The sequence below is a fragment of the Cheilinus undulatus genome, linkage group 6, assembly GCF_018320785.1.
Source record: "Cheilinus undulatus linkage group 6, ASM1832078v1, whole genome shotgun sequence".
In the NCBI taxonomy this organism is placed as follows: Eukaryota; Metazoa; Chordata; class Actinopteri; order Labriformes; family Labridae; genus Cheilinus; species Cheilinus undulatus.
The window spans coordinates 47,347,631-47,364,383 of record NC_054870.1 but is presented as its reverse complement, the minus strand read 5'-3'; the positions used below and the strand labels follow the sequence as shown (position 1 = coordinate 47,364,383).

Genomic DNA, 16,753 nt, shown 5'->3' with positions numbered 1-16,753 from the left:
AAATCACGACTCAGATTTCCCAAAAGGTATGTTTTAATGAATAAAAATGTTACATTAAAGATCTTGGATGCAATTGGATGGATCTTGGATTTGACAGGAACAGGAGACAGGACAAAACTGACATGTTTTACACCTCTTATCCCCATTGGTAATGTGTAAATTTTAGCCACTTTTCCAGAGATCTTGAGAAATTACTTCATTAACATGGAGCTCCTTTATTGCAAGAAAAGGAGATCAATGAGTTGAAATATTAATAGAGTGGTGCAGAAATCAGTCCTAAAACGCGGAAGTAAGTTAGCATTTTAGCACTTCCAGTTCCCTCATCTGAAAGTCTGAGATTTTTGAATGGGTTTTTGGTTAAATGCCTGAAATAAGGTCTGTGGTGATCACAAGCTCAAGAGAGTTTAACGTTTTATCCTATGTCATAAAATACATCTGAAACATGCCCCTCCTTTGAATTGTGTATCTTTTCACATCTTAATATAGGCGGTTGCTAAAAGATAGCGAACAAGGACCACAGTGTTTGTCAGAAAGACTATACGTCGTCATCTGAAGTGCACAACTGAAACGTTAGTTATATCTGTGGGTGATGAAATAAAATTCAGTTGACTGTGTTGTAGTTCAGTATATCATGACGTTAGCTTTTTACTTTTGTCAGTTAGATTAACGAACCAGATATGATGCTCATATTATCAATTCATGATTCAAGATTCAAGATTATATTTATGAACAAAACCTGTAAGTTTCATAAACTTTTATTGGACACAGATCTTATTTTCAGCAATAATCCAAAAACCCATTGAAAAGTCCCACAGGCTCGACGCCGAAGGAACCCATGCAACGCTAACATCTGGGTTTGCCTACAAAATTACCTCACCACTGCACCACTCTATAAATCATTTAAATTTACCAATTAAAACAACAAAACAGAGTAAAATAAAAGGTATGGATGCATGTTCTTTATACACCTTTGTAACCATTTTTTTCCAGACACATATTGGTGACCCACTGAAAACTGCTCTGCGACCCACTTTTGGGTCCTGACCCACCAGTTGAGAACCACTGCTTGAAATGATGATGAGTTTTATATTGAAGTGTTAGAGGGGCGGGGCTGGTGACATCACCAGTCCACTATTTGGCCCTGCCCAAATTAAACCCAGCTAGGAAAGAAGTGAAAAACTTCCTAAGGTTTAAATCCAGAATTCAGTCACATATAGATCTATGATGTAGATCTCAGTGTTTTCACATGTTTACAGCAACCTTATTCCAACATATCTAGTGTGGTCAGACAAAAATGTTGGATTTCACTTTACAGGGTCTTTAACTACTCATTCGGCTTGTTTCAACCTATTGATGTTTATATGCAAGCAGATTTCATAGTTTCCATTGGCAAAAAAAGGAGCAGGACAGAGTACATAGATAAAGGGCAACAAGCTCAGATAAATTGTATTAACTTATCAAGGGTTTTTGGCAGAAATGTGGCGAATTCTTGCCCAACATTTCTTGCAGTTCTTTCTCATACAAGCAAAAACAGTGATTTGAATAGAATCCCCACTGGTCCAACATCCATTCAAAATTGAAAGTCTAATATATTTTCTTAAGTGTTTAAAAGCATTTGAATTAGATTGTTTCTTGTATGATTGGTTTCAGTTGGCAGCTCACACTGTGGCTTCTCTTTTATTTTTTCCAGATTACCTGAAAGCTTTCCAGAGCTACGCAATCTCACATGCCTTTCCATCAATGATATTTCATTACAAGTTCTCCCAGATAACATTGGAAAGTAAGTAAAAGCGCCGCTTCATGCTTTGAAATGTTAAGTGCATCTGTCCTTTGCCAGTGAAACATTTCCATGCAGAAGAAAGTTCACAGTGGCTGAGGTGTTTCTTTGATTGAGTCGTTAAAACGCTGCTTAATATGCAGATAACCTTTTGAAAATGTTGTTGGAGCAGCTTGAGACGTAGGTATATAATTTAGTAATGACATGAGGGTCAGAAAGCATCCCACATTTCTCTCTGTGCGTTTCCTCCTGTCGACATTTTCCTTTAAAACGCACTGAACTCAAAACATTTCTCTAAAGTGGCACTTGTCCGTTTGAGTGACTCTTATCTAGCGGCAAGGTTGACAATTGCGGCTGTATTTTTAGCCAAAGAGCACTTCCTCCCACACAGCAATTAACACATGACATAAGAGTGTTTCTTCTTAGCTAAAATGTAAACCTTCTACTGTAAAGACATCAAAAGGTTATCCACTTAGAGCTCTCAGCAACAAAAATACACGCAGCATGTTAAATTGCATTGTCTGTCTCTCTGCTGATGGTCTAAATTCTCCTCCATCTCACCACAGTGGCGTAAACATACCAACCACATTACTCCTCTCAGACACATCTGTCTGTGTCGTCTGCTTGGCTGCATTGTCTTTGTTCATAAAAGGCAGCAGGTTTGTTGTGAGATGGAGTAAAATGTGCTGCAGTGAGGCGACCTGTCTGCCGGCATTCTGATTCCCACGGGGCCTACGTTGTTAATTACGATTGGATTTAATAACACAAGTATGTGCTTTAAGGTCAAAGTGCCACAAGGGTTGTTTTTTAGGAGAAGTTCTGAATTCAAGGGGAACTGGATTGAAACACTTACAGGGATGGATTTAAGGGGATCAAATTACTCGATTACTAGACGGCATTTTTGGTCAGAAATGTTGCCTATTTCCTGATATTTAGCTGACTTTCACAGAAACTTTATCTTGATCCTTTGTTTTCCTCCACATTTTGATTAAATTTTTTTTTCACATGGTGACAAAGATCTCCACTAGACACCAGCAGTAAAACTCTTACTGAAGCAGTCCAGTAGTACATTTAAATCACCTCTGGCAGTGATTAGGATGGCATATTTTAACCATTAGATAACTGCTGAAAGTGTTGGAGCTAAACTAAACAGAGATTTGTCTTGGCTTGCTGCGCTGCCATAAATTAAGGATTACTGCTGAACCTCTCGGGGATAACACATGGATGGCAGACAAGAGCATGACTATGATTCAAACAGAGGCTTTTTTAGCTCCTTTACTGAGCACAGGTCAGCACCGTAGACTTTAAAACAACAGTGTTAGTTATAAACAGGCTTTACTGATAGTCTGTTAAATGAAAATGTTCCTGTTGGTGCTTATAAATAGCTGTGTAGTGTGTTGACACCTTTCATGTACTTAGATGCTTCTTAGGCTATTAAATATTCTCAATTTCAATCAATACATGCATAGCGCCAATTCATATCAAACACACTATAGGGACAAAAGTAATCGTCCACACCTTTAAATGATTTATGTCAGGTGTTTCAATCGGATTCATTGCCACAGGTGCATAAAATCATCACGTAGCCATGCAGTCTCCATTTTCAAACATTTGTGATACAACATGGGTCGTTCTTATGAACTCAGTGACTTAAAGCGTGGTACTATGATGGATGCTACCTTTACAATAGGATGGTTTGTGAAGTTTCATCCCTGCTGGATATTCCACAGTCAGCTGTAAGCGATATTATTAGAAAGCAGAAGCATTTAGGAACAACAGAAACACATAAAAGTTGTAAACGCTCTGCTGGTTCCATAGCTGAAGTAGGCCTGAACAATTTGGGAAAATAATCTAATTGTGATTTTTTTTCTCTCAGTATTGCAATTGTGATTTGATAAGCAATTATTCCCTAAGTTCCTCATCTTATGTATTGTTCAACGAACACACGCAATACATCATTCTATATTATAACCAACACAATATTAGCTCAAACAAGGGCTACACAGTTATGAAAAAATAACTCATTGTGAAGATTTTGACCCTTATTGCAAATTGGATATGAATTGTTAATAAGACAAAAGGACAGAAATTAAGTAGGATTGTTTGTAGACTATTCTTAAAAGCCTGCACTTGAATGATTGCATAATAAGTGATGCATGACATTTCTGCTGCAAAAATTAAGTTTTAAACTGGCCTTTTTACACAAATTTCAGGTTTAGGGTATATTGCACCTTCTGCGATTTGATAACTGCAGCAGGCCATATTGCGATTTAATCTAATTTTCGATTAATTGCCCAGCCCTAAGCTGAAGAGTTCTGAACTTCCACTGGCATCAATGTAAGCACTAAAACTATGTGGTGGAAGCTTCATGAATGGGTTTCCATGGCTGAGTAACTGCATGCAAGCCTCACATCACCAAGTCCATTGCCAAGCATCGAGTGAAGTGGACTGTGGAGTTGTGGAAGCATGCTCTGTAGAGCTTCTCTGTTTGGCTGTCAATCTGAGTTTGGGGGATGCCGGGAGACTGTTACCTGACTGCTCTGTGCACACTGTAAAGTTTGGTGGAGGAGGGATAAAGGCTGTTGTTGAGGGTTTGGGCAAGGCCCCTTATCTCCAGTTAAGGCCAATCTTAATGCTTCAGCATACCAATACATTTTGGACAGTGCTATGCTTCCAACTTTGTGGCAACAGTTGAGGGAAGGCCCTTATCTAATTCAACATGACTGTTCCCCAGGGCACAAAGCAAGGACCATAAGACATGGTTTGATGAGTTTGGTTTTGACCACACAGAACCCAAACCCCATCGAACACCAAATGCTCTACATCTCAAGATCACACCCCTGGTGGTCAGCTGTAATGCTGACTCTACCTTTATTTTTTGTCAAATTAGTAAAACAAGAAGAAATGGAGTTGTGGAGGGCCCCTAACCTTCTTGCAAACAGCTACAACTCGGTTACTCATCAGTCAAAAGAGCTTTGCCTACGTTTTTTACAAAATTATACAAAATTATCATCCTTAATGAATCAATACAGATATATTTTTACCAATAAAGACAAGGCCAGCTATTGATATCAAAAATAATTTGTATCGAGCTGTAATCATGAATATTTATGCATTAAAAATGGAGTTTAATGGGGATTAATCGAGCTTAAATGGACACTTGAGGAACCACGTTTGCATCGTCTGACACTAGAGGTTGCTGCTCAGCTGCTCCTTGTTGTAAAATTGTAAATGGACTTGAGCTTGTCTCATGCTTTTCTACACTCCTGAATACTCAACACTCTTTTTATACTGCATGTCACATTCACCCACTCAGCCCTTCTCTCATTGATGACAGTGTCCATCAGTATTGAGAAATTCCATTCATGCACGCTCACATCAGGAGTGGGAGTGCTTTGGGATTCAGTGTCTTGCCAAAGGGCACTTCAGCATGTGACTTTAGAAACTCGATATCAAACCTTCCAGTTAAGAGACAGCAACTCTACCTACCCTTCACAAAACCAAAAACCAGAAACAAAGTCAAAAAGGAGTTAAATATACTCACTCTGAGCCTAAGTTTGCAGTTTTGATCACAGTAATAATTACTCAAATTTTTGGTCTGCCATCTTGAATCGTCTTTCTTGACAACAGGGTGTTTACATCTGCTTTATTTTATCCACCGAGCCAGGTTAGTTCTCTTCAAGAAATCTACATTTTGGCTCTTTTCTGTATTTTTTTGTCTACGTTTGCCATGGCAACAGCTTCAAACAGAGCCTAAACAAGGGCAACGATATGAAACCATCTAGAACTGATTCAAGTCATTTTGATCTCTAATGTACTTTCCTGTGGTTACATATACATATACGTCAACAATTTTCCGACCAACAATGTCAGCTAAAGTTCAACACATCTCCTGTAACGTCTCCCTCCATTTCCTCATGGTACAGCATGTGCCCCACATATGTCCCATATCTATCTTACATAACCTACTGTCTTAAAGGCCTGCTCTCCATTAGGAGAAAAGGGTTAATGAAAACCATAACAGTGCTGGAAAAACATGCTGCGGGTTTTTAGAAGAGGATAAGATAAATGGGCAAGAGGTTAATGACATCAGGAGGTTATCTCCTGAGATGGGAGTGTTCTCTGAGGAAAAATGGTTTTCAGTGAAATTTGAGACTTGTTGCGGTGGTGTAAGGCGGTTGTTCTTATTTGTATTAAGGTTTTCTAGATAACAGAGTATCAGACGTCAATGTGATTTTAATGAAATGTTGGGTGATTTCTAGTTTTAAATTAACAAAAAATGCATGCAAACTCCTGCAAACCATCACATTGTACATTTGCAACATTTCAACAAGACATTGCCAGTGTATTTATGCAATTTAGGCTGTGCTTTTTCTTTTGCCGTTGCATCTTTTAGTTAAAAATATGACTGAATATCAGACGTTTCTTAAAGGTTTGGAACTCTTATCATTAAAATAACAGATTACAGCTCCCATGTCCATCTCTTATACCAAAGGAAGGCTGAATGATTCTCCATAGACGTGGACTTTAAGCTGTACTTGTCAGCTGCTGTCATAAAATGAACCATTAATTGGGTACATGTAGAGTACTGAGACATAAACAGTTCTCATAATAATGGCCCTGTACTTTGGTCCATGATGGCCCTTTAGAGATGTTGCTCTTCATGTAAAATATGCAGCTGTTGTTTATGCCGATGTGATTTTACGGCCTTGATAACACCAACTCGCCTCCTAAGCACTTCCTGTTTGCAGATATCTGATAGCAAAGAGACATTTTTTAACCATTTTTAGCTCATTTGATGATGTAACATATGGTCCATACTGTGCAGAGGAGTTGTTGGAGTTTTAAAGAGTCTATTCAACCTGTGAAGGGATAAGTGCATTAGTAAAAAGACTTAAGTCAAAAAACAAAACAAAACAAACTGGAACTGTCCCTTTAAAAAACTAACACTATTATTTCACCTGGCAAAATATACTGTAAGCACCCAACATTTCCAAAGAGCTCATGTATGCAGGCCTGCCTACATAAATGGCTGGGTCCCTGAACAGCCAAGTGAAGGGGCTTTCCCCCCCACGTATGGTTTATTGATATTTACGTGTGTGTTGATAAGTAGCATTGGTGCTAGCGTCCTGGCTAACATAAGCGTCCTTTTAGAGCTGATGTTAACAATTTATTTTGGTTTCAAAAGTTCCCTAGACAGTTGTCCATTTATTCTCTTAAGTGCAGGTTGTGGCATGGCTACATTGCCCACATTTTAAAATAACCAAAAGAAGCATACAATGAATAAACAAATCAGGGGTGTCAAACTCAATCACACCAGGGTCCGGATTCTAGATTCAGGACTAACCTGAGGGCGTAACAGGGTCACCTTTTTAACCATAAACTATCAACCTCATTTCACCACTAATAACAAATGAAAAACAAACAAACAAACAAAAAAAACTTAGCACTGATGATAAACGATTTTGACGTTTAAAAAGTTAACAAGATAAGTTTAAAGGCTGACAATCAGAGAAAAGTAAATTTATTAGTTCAAAAAGGTCAAAACAGTAAATTTAAATTTAAAAATAAAATTTTTAATGGTAAATGTATTAAAAAGAAGTCAAAATTCTGACTTTAAAAGGGCAAAATATGAAATAAAATTTGTAATCATGAAATTAAAAGTCAAAATATGATTCAGAATTTTAAACTGTGAGTCTAAAATGTCAAACTATGGGACTATGAAGTCAAAGTTTGGAGTTGAAAATATGAGGTAAAATACAAAATAGTTGGTTAAAAAGGTCGAAATCTTGCTTAAAAATTAGAATTATGAATCTTAAAGCTCAAAATATTATATTGAGTATGAGTTGAAATGCTCAAAGTATGAAATTACAAGTCAAAATCCTAAGTTTGAGTCCTAATTGCAAGATGTTAAATTGAAAATGTGAAATTAAAACACAAATGAATTTCTTTTCCCACATTCCTGACTTCTTATCTAAATATTTTTACTCCTTACTTTTCAGATTTTGTGACTTAACAAGGATATCTTAAATCATCTAGGATAAGTTCACATTTTTATACTTGAGAAAATCTGCTGACCTCATACTGATTGGCCAGTTATAACAGAAATTTGAGATCATTTTGCGGGCCGGATTTAACTGTTCCACTGGCCGTATTTGGCCCCTGGGCCTTGAGTTTGACACCTGTGGAATAAATAAATAAATGAAAAAGAAAGAAGGAAACAAAAGGTGCATTCGGTATTAATATATGGGATGCACGTGATGAGCTGACTAAATTGTCTAAATAGAATTTATATATTTTTTTTTGTTTTAAGAGGAGTAGTTGTTACTAGGGTTACAGGTAGAATATGGTTTTAATAGCCTAACTTTACATCAGCCATGTTTTGCTGACCTCCACGGGCCCCCTATGCAGCATGGCCCCGGATTACCCCCCTCCCCCCTTTATTGGAAGACCTTGCCTGTATGACACTACAAAGGCTCTGCAGTGCTTCTACTCTTCTGTCTTTACAGCATAATCCTATTTCTGTTTTCTCTTTGCAGCCTGTCCAATTTGGCATCACTAGAACTTCGAGAAAACTTGCTCACATTCCTACCAGAGTAAGTATTCACCAGCAGCCCTGACTACATGGAAACATATGCATCAACTGTTGTATCTTATTAGTATCTTGTTGTTTTCTGTAACAGAGTTTTATGAACGCGTTACCATGCAGCCAGCTCCTCCATTTTTATTCAGTCTTCCCTTTTCATGTCCACAGATCACTATCTATGCTTCACAGACTTGAAGAGCTGGACTTGGGGAATAATGAGCTGTACAGTTTGGTAAGTTTCAGTTTCTTTTAGTTGACTGGGAATATGTTTATTCTGTAACAGCAGCCTTATCCCATTTCCTTGTTCTTGTAGATGTAGATTAGCATCCCTCGAGATCAGCTTTCACTTCTTATCACACAGCTGGCCGGATGACCATCTGCTTTGAGCTTTGGTTTTAAGTTGTAATCTGTAAGCGCCGTGTCTCTGATGGTCAATGATTCACTAACAAGGAAAGCAAAGTCTGCCTATTAGGAAATGGCCTTCTATATATGTATTTGTAGTTTGAGTTTCATTTGTGTGCACCGGATTCTTTATATTGTATGATGTTAGATTTCCCAGCTGGTTTTATTTAAATATAAGTGGCACCTTTTTGAATTATGATTTTTTTACCCCATATTTTATTTGTGGAAATTGAATACAGGAAGACAAGATAAGGGAAAAACTGACATTGCAATATCTTGTCTTTCTGTGGTACATTTGGGAATATGGGAATACAGAGGATCAAACAGGATAAATGTGGTGTTACTATTTGCATATTATGTCTGCATGGTATAAAAAATGTGATTACATATTTATTCTGTCAGTAATGTAATAAGAGGGTTAAATAAACAAATATAAAAGATTGCATATACAGTGCATTTAGGAAGTATTCAGACCCCCTTCTTTTTTCAGTTTTGTTCTGTAGCATCCAAATAATACAGAACCCTATCATGACAAAGTGGAAAACAGAATTTTAGAATTTTTTGCAAGTTTATGAAAAATAAAAAACTAAAATGTCACATTTACATAAATATTCATACCCTTTGCCACAACACTTGAGATTTAACTCTGGTTCCTTCCATTTCTCTTGATCGTTGCTGAGATGTTTCTACACCTAAGAATTTCTCCTTGTGGGACTAATAAAGGTATATCTTATCTTATAAAAATGAATTTAATAGACTGTAGCATCAGGCTGCAACAGAACAAATCTGAAAAAGTGAATACTTAAAAGAAAGCACTGAAAGCTAAAATGAAAGGATTCTGTGTCTTCCTCCGGATCTGAGTTTTACACAATATTTACACAATGATCTCTGTATTAGGTATGGCCTGTTTAACTCCTTTAATGCAAATATCAGCCAATCACATGGCAGCAGCCAACGCATTTAGGCATGTCAACAAATGATCCTCTGATTTAAACCAGGCATCAGAGAGGCCTCTGTCCAATATATGTAAAACTAAACTGTGCACATGCTGAGTGAGAAATATTGCCTGGTTTCTTATTTATTGGATAAATTCAGACGTATAAAGTGTTCATCACAACACCAGCATTTGCAATAAGGATGATATGGTGATTTAGCACACCATGTAAAATTACTATGATATTTGCATGGCTTTTAAAGATACAAGTTTAATTCAATTTTTTAATTAAAAGAAAAAATACAGTATTTTATTATTATTTATTGATGAATGCTCAATTGGTCAATCTTTATTGTAAGGTTTTCAAAAAAGAAACATAAAATTTCTACTGTTAATCATGTTTAATCTTTTTTCACCTTCTAAAATTCCAGTGTTTTGCTTTTCAACTCTGTTTTATTTTACATTTTTTAATGTCTTAAACTAAGGGTGCAGACCTACATATAATTGGTATATTATATATATTATATATATAATTTTGAATTATGGATTGAAAAGGAGATCAGGGGATGGTTAAAAAAAACAAAACAGAACAAAAGTGAAATGTTTGATAGCAGATGATCGCTGCAGGGAGACGCTGTGGCGACTTAACCAAAGGGAGTGGAAAAAGACAGTAAAGGGTAATCATTATGATTAAAAGCAGTTAATTCACTATTAATGGACCTTGTTCACATTGTCATTAATGCATTAATGTGGGCAGCCTACTTTAAGACAATAATAGTGAATTATAATAATAGTAACAGTGTTGATGTTCACATATCCAAGGAAACACGCAGCTCAATGTGTAAAATATGCTGTTAAAGACATCACTGTAATCTTAAAGTCTTAGGTAGGGCTAGATAAAAGATAATACCACTTGACTTTTAGTTTTTATGCTTACTGTAGTCTACACCTTTCCATGTTTGGATGCAGTGATTTCCCTCTTAGAAGTACATAACCAGAACCAGCTCACTCATCCTGTGTTCTTTCTGCTCTGCTGTCTCCTCTTGTGCCTCTCCTCTATTTTTCCTGGCCCTCTCTCTTTCTATCCCTACATTTCTTCCTCCCACACAGCCGGAGTCAATAGGCTGTCTTGTCAGCTTGAAGGACTTGTGGCTGGATGGAAACCAGTTGTCTGAAATACCTGCAGTAAGATAATCAATCAACTTATTGTTTTTATTTGAGATTGTCTTTCCCTTTTTGGTCTTGCTTCGAGTCTTGGAGTCATGTTAAGTATTGCTGAAACCACTCATAAAGCACCTTCTCGTCTCTTGAACATTCACAGATTAATCCATTTATTCATACACATTAACAACGAGAAAGTAGAAGCTTCTATGCAAAGTCACACCCACAAATATCAAGCCATTAGCCCTCTAAAATAAGGAAGTGGAATAAGCACATCACATAGGTGCAGAGAAATCAGAACAGCTAGAAAAGGAGAATGAGCTTGCATGCTTATTCAGTAGTAGAAGAGTTCTAATCATCACAGTATTTCAACAGAACAGCCTTTGTCTGATAACTGCCCTCATTGCACTAAATCCAGATTGAGTGCAGTGATTCCTTTAATAATTTTGTATAAATGCATAGTGAAGTAAACAGACTTGTGGCTCACTCAAACTGTGAATTCACTAGCAGCCTCTTTTTCTTTTCTAATAGATTAAACAGTTGCATTTGAGGACTTACTAGTAAAATATTACTTATGATAAATCTCTGCTCTGCTCTGTAGGAAATGGGCAGTATGAAAAGCCTGCTGTGTCTGGATGTATCAGAAAACAAAATAGAGCGGCTTCCAGAGGAGTTGGGGAGTCTGTCGATGCTCACAGACCTGCTCGTGTCTCAGAACCTCCTTGATGCTCTGCCAGAAAGCATCGGTAAGCATGTGGTTTATCCCTTTATTATTTCTGCCATCAGTAAACAAACAATAGTTCATGCTTTTCATCAACAAGAGAAATTTTTCACTCATAGAAGTTAGAGAGCAGTCTTCTGATGATTGATTTATGGGTCTTTAGGATAGCTGGAAATGAACACCATCATATTTTTGGCTTGAGCAATATGACCTGCATGCTTTACTAGCACCAGGTGATAAATTACTATGACTCGTTAGTTAGGAAAGACTCTTCAAATGTTTCAAAAACATCTCCAGTATTTTATTATTAAAAAGTCTAAGAACTTATTTATCTGTAAGGAGGGGAAACGTTTTGATATTAGCTGACAATTGGACCGCAGCATGAGCACAGAAGTCTCAAGTCTAGCTCATGTGTCCTAAATGTTCCAGTTGCACAGTGAGTGCTGAGATTAGACCACCACTGTTAAAGAGTAGGATGTAGTCAGTCCGAGCAGAGGTAGGGGAAAAAGTGTTTCCCCATGGGGGGGGGGGTCAGAATCAGAACAGGGGAAATCCTCCCTTCTTGCACCCTGCAAACTGCTATGATGTCATCCCGGTGTGCTTGGAGGCAGGACAGGTGCACTTGGACCCTGCTCCAGAGCAGGACCATTCCTCGGCCGACCAAACTGGTGATGGAAAATTAAGTCAGCACGGCTTGGCAAAAAGCCATAGTAGACAAGCCCCAATGGTGGCTATCCTGCCTCCTTTAATTGTTTGTGTTTCTGCTTCTTTGCCTGTAATTATCAACAGTACATCGTATAAAGGTGCTCAAATAGCATCACTTATCTTTTGAAGTCTTTCACCCAGTATTCCTTAATCATAGCAGATGAGCTGTGTGCATGGATGCTTAATGTTGATGAGGTGGCCTATCATGACCATTAAGGTTAGGGCGCTTTCACATTTCACACCACTTCCTCACATTCACATTATTTCGAACTGCGGCGCGGCCCCCCCCCCCCCCCCCCGCCGGCTTGCTTTCACACTAGAGATCATCGATGCGTGCCCGGACACACTTGCGTCTGTACTCAGTCTGAAACAGCAGGTGGTGGTATGCATGTAGCTGGATTGCATTCACATCTCATCCGAACCGTGCCAGAGTCCACTTGCCACTTGAATTGCACCCGAGTCCACTTCCCCAAGTGGGCCCGGGCCCGGTGCCTGGGCAAGGTTCGATTGCATTCACACAAACTAAAACAAACCAAACTTAGGGCTCAAGAGCACTCCAATCCGGGACCGGCCCCTAGTGTGAAAGCATCCTCAGAAGAATGTTGAAAGCAAGGAGCTACAGAGAAATGTTGAAACAATGGCGTTGCTTTTCAATTGGTGCATTTGTGGGAGGGGCTTTACAAGTAGACATTTCTCTTGTGCAAGCAGATAGTGATAATATCCAAATTTAAAATATATGAAAGAAAAAGGTAGGCAAATTTACTGGGTGGCTATAATTATACCTGGACAGCCCACCCAAGTGTATTCTATGTGTGGGAAACATTGAAATACAGCAGTGCATAAGCATAAGCATGCACTGTATGTGCAAAGAAATTACACTTTTAACTTAATTTAGCAAAAAGAAGTTGCTAAAGTAAATCAAAAAGTTGCAAATATTTTTTCATCAGTGCTTTACCTGCTCAGTTATCAAGGTCCAAACAATATTTATTAATATATTTTTTTCCCTTGCAGGAAAACTACAGAAACTTTCAATTTTGAAAGCTGATCAGAATAGACTAACTTATCTCCCAGAAAGCATCGGCCACTGTGAAAGCCTTACTGAGCTTGTGCTGACAGAGAACCAGCTACAGGTGTGTATGCAATAGATTTATTCTTTTTTACTCTGAAATACAAAGCAAACACTATGGGATTACAATTTGATTACAGATGCTGACCATGTGTAGACTGCTAAAGTAAGAATGTTTAAACAGTTATCACTAGTTTAAAAATACTTGCATAAAGACATGATAAAAGCAGTAGCTCATTACACTATCCTGTTATAATAACTTAGATATAAGGATATCATCTTTGTTAGAAATTGCATCAAACTGATGAAGATGTTTGGATTTTATAATGTCATATTTCTTTCACTAGATGGGAAACTTGTAAAGTCAGGTTTAATCCAGGCTTGTTTGAACTCAATCACTGCAAACAGACAGAGTGCAAACATGGCCACTCTCAGCACCAGTGTGTCTGTTTCTCTGTGTTAATAAATGAGACGACTGTGCATGCAACACATCATCTTTTGTCCCCATACAGAGCAACACACTGAGTGTGATGTAGGAATAATTTAGTCTGTGGTTTTATAGATAAATTTATCAGTAGACTTTTAATTACTCTTTGGAAACACTGCCACCTTGTATGCCTTTTCTGAAAACAAATTGTGTGATGTTACTTTTTTGGTGTACTGATGTTTCAGAGTTTGCCAAGGAGTGTTGGGAAATTAAAGCGACTTTCCAACTTCAACTGTGACAGAAATCAGCTATCGTCATTACCTAAAGAGGTAAGATAAAAAGGCATCTATTGTCAACAGAGTATGTTCTTCAGCTGTACAAATAGTCCTGCGATATTGGATTAACACAGACTTATTGGAGAAGGACCAAAGAATTGTCACATCCATAAATATTTACACATATCATATCGGCTGTCTACTCTATCCTTATAGAGCAGACAGCCATGTTTAGTTTCTCCACCCAGCTGAGCAAACGTCTTGCATTCTGAAAATGACATCAGTGTCAACCCTCTATTGTGCGCGTAGCTTGATCCTTTTGGGACAGATAGGTAAGCTTGGCACCTCTACAGAAGGGTGCCAAAAAAGTGGGCTGGTACTGGTCAATTATTTGAGACCCTTTTTAAGTTTTGATAATGGAAATGCAATTAAACATGAAAATCCATACCAACTGGACCACTTGGTGTAAACAACAAGCTTCAAGCTTCCCAGCTAATATTTCATAAAAACAACAGACCAGGCTTACCTTGTAATCCCACTTTGTGGTAGGAACCCCAGGTGTTCTTTTTAATGTTAATTTGGGATTTTTATCTTTTTCAAGTTTGAAAATCAACTTAACCTTTACTATACATGAGTAAAAGTCTGTTGATCTACAGGTGGCAAAAAGGTCAAAATAGTGGAATGTATTATTCATTTGATTGTAGATTTCACACAGCCAAATGTTTGTCCATAAATCTGCAGCTGTCATTAGTCCTAAAATAGGCAGTGGTGTTAGGACTCACCCTGCAGTTCTGACTTATTTTATTTAAAATATTAACTGTTTGTAAGCCTTTGATTAAAAAAGGTATTTACTCGCCGTACTCTGACGTATGATGTCAAGCTGGACTGTGATCAGTGTTACGTAACTCTTAAATGCATCTTGTTATTTGCTCACGTTTGCATCAACAATGCTCGTACTTTTCCTGCTCTGTGCTGTCTGAGTGCATCCACTGTATCTGTACGTGACGTTCTTCTCAAACCTCTCGTCGGTTTAAGTGAAGGCTCGCCCGGTTTAAAGCGTCATCTGAAAGGCTCCTTCAGACATGGCACAATGGCGCTGTGTCTTAATGATGCAAAGCCTGCAGTGTGTAGAGAAAAAAATAACAGTTGGCCTGGATAATGAATCGATGGTGTCACCGTTTTCTCAAACCAGCATTGCATGATGTCTGTGACATCACACAGTGTAACCACTGTCAGAGCATTGATCCCTGTCATGCTAAGCTACTTGACCATTGGCCCAGCTTTATCGATTCTATTGACTGATGATTAGCTGCTCATAACACTGCTGAATTTTGTCTGTGCTGACATAGAAGCAGACATAATAATGCATCTGTTTATCATGCATTGATATTGTTCCTTTTTGCCAATGAAATAAAATTTAAAAGGGAAAAACATGGTACAATCCTGGAAAAAAATATTGTTATTTATAGCATTTTCAGCATGAAATAGTCTATTTACTCCAGGATTTAAATGTTTTTTCTGCTGAGTTTGCCACTGCTTTATTATTTTCCCTTCATCCCATTTAAAACTTTCCACTTTCCCTTTTTTGTCTTTATCTGTTGTGTTGTATATGTGTTTATTTTGAGCCTAACCTGCTTCTTTTAACTTCCCTGCAGCAGCTCTGATATCCCGCTCAGGTCTGTGTCTGAGCAGATTAATAGATTACAGCTGCAGTTCAGCTCACCCATCAAGTCTCTGCTTTGTCTGGCCACTAAGCCTAATTGCTCCTTATTTTAGTTCACTCTGCCACATCCCATTGACATTTGACTCATCTGCTATTGAGAACCTCAATCCTGGAGCGAAGTGCAGAAGTGTTTCCGGCTTTGATAAAAACACGGATTTATGTGCATTTGTGCTTCATTTTATCAGGATTAAAGGGAAGGAAGATTCAATGAAATCCTTTACATTCATGCTAAGCTTTTATGCTTCATAGAACACCTGCACTCAGCCTGATCATATTTTCCTCTGTTATCTAGATCGGAGGCTGCAGAGGTCTGAACGTCTTCTGTGTACGAGAGAACAGACTGACCAGGATACCGTCTGAGCTGTCACAAGCCACAGAGCTGCATGTGCTGGATGTGTCTGGAAACAGGTGAGTTTAAACACACTCAAATCCTCTTTTCACACATCTCATATTAACAGAGATTTTACAGTAATTACCTAATCAGTGAATACATTGATTTTGAGGTATTTGAAGTAATTGTGGTGAAAGGCTGTCAGCTTATTAACTGCTGAATTTTGATATTTAATGGCAATTGATCCAATTTCTAATCTTGCATTTAGAATTAGATTAGTTTGCTTCTCAAAACAAAAAATCAAACCCATATTGATGATATAAAGTAATTCCTACAAGTACCTTCATTAGGGAAAGATTTGTATTTCATGATCTTGACTTCAGATGTATTATTTTAATGAGTGCTGCACTGTTACACCAGTGTGGCAAAGTGCATTTTCTGTGGAATACAGTATTAAATACTTTTAAGACAATTAAAATATGCAGGAGTGCATGTACAAAATGACTCACTAAAATCCAATTAATCCTGGTTAATGGGACAGCACTATTCAGGAGTTCCAGGTTTCCTGCTTTCTCTGTCTGTAACCCAATGAAGTTTAACAATTGAGCAAGGAGATATAAAAAAGAAAGTTTTCTTTTTACGTTG

General features: G+C 37.8%; 1 protein-coding gene across 1 annotated transcript in view; it reads left to right on the top strand.

The window, feature by feature from the left end:
• lrrc1 (leucine rich repeat containing 1) overlaps positions 1-16,753 on the top strand; it is a 54,519-nt gene that overhangs the window by 31,314 nt on the left and 6,452 nt on the right. The window contains exons 4-11 of the mRNA XM_041789819.1: positions 1,691-1,780; positions 8,317-8,373; positions 8,532-8,595; positions 10,810-10,884; positions 11,462-11,606; positions 13,298-13,416; positions 14,025-14,108; positions 16,070-16,185. Of these exons, the coding sequence (XP_041645753.1) occupies positions 1,691-1,780; positions 8,317-8,373; positions 8,532-8,595; positions 10,810-10,884; positions 11,462-11,606; positions 13,298-13,416; positions 14,025-14,108; positions 16,070-16,185 (750 nt within the window). The remainder of the gene's footprint in view (positions 1-1,690; positions 1,781-8,316; positions 8,374-8,531; positions 8,596-10,809; positions 10,885-11,461; positions 11,607-13,297; positions 13,417-14,024; positions 14,109-16,069; positions 16,186-16,753) is intronic.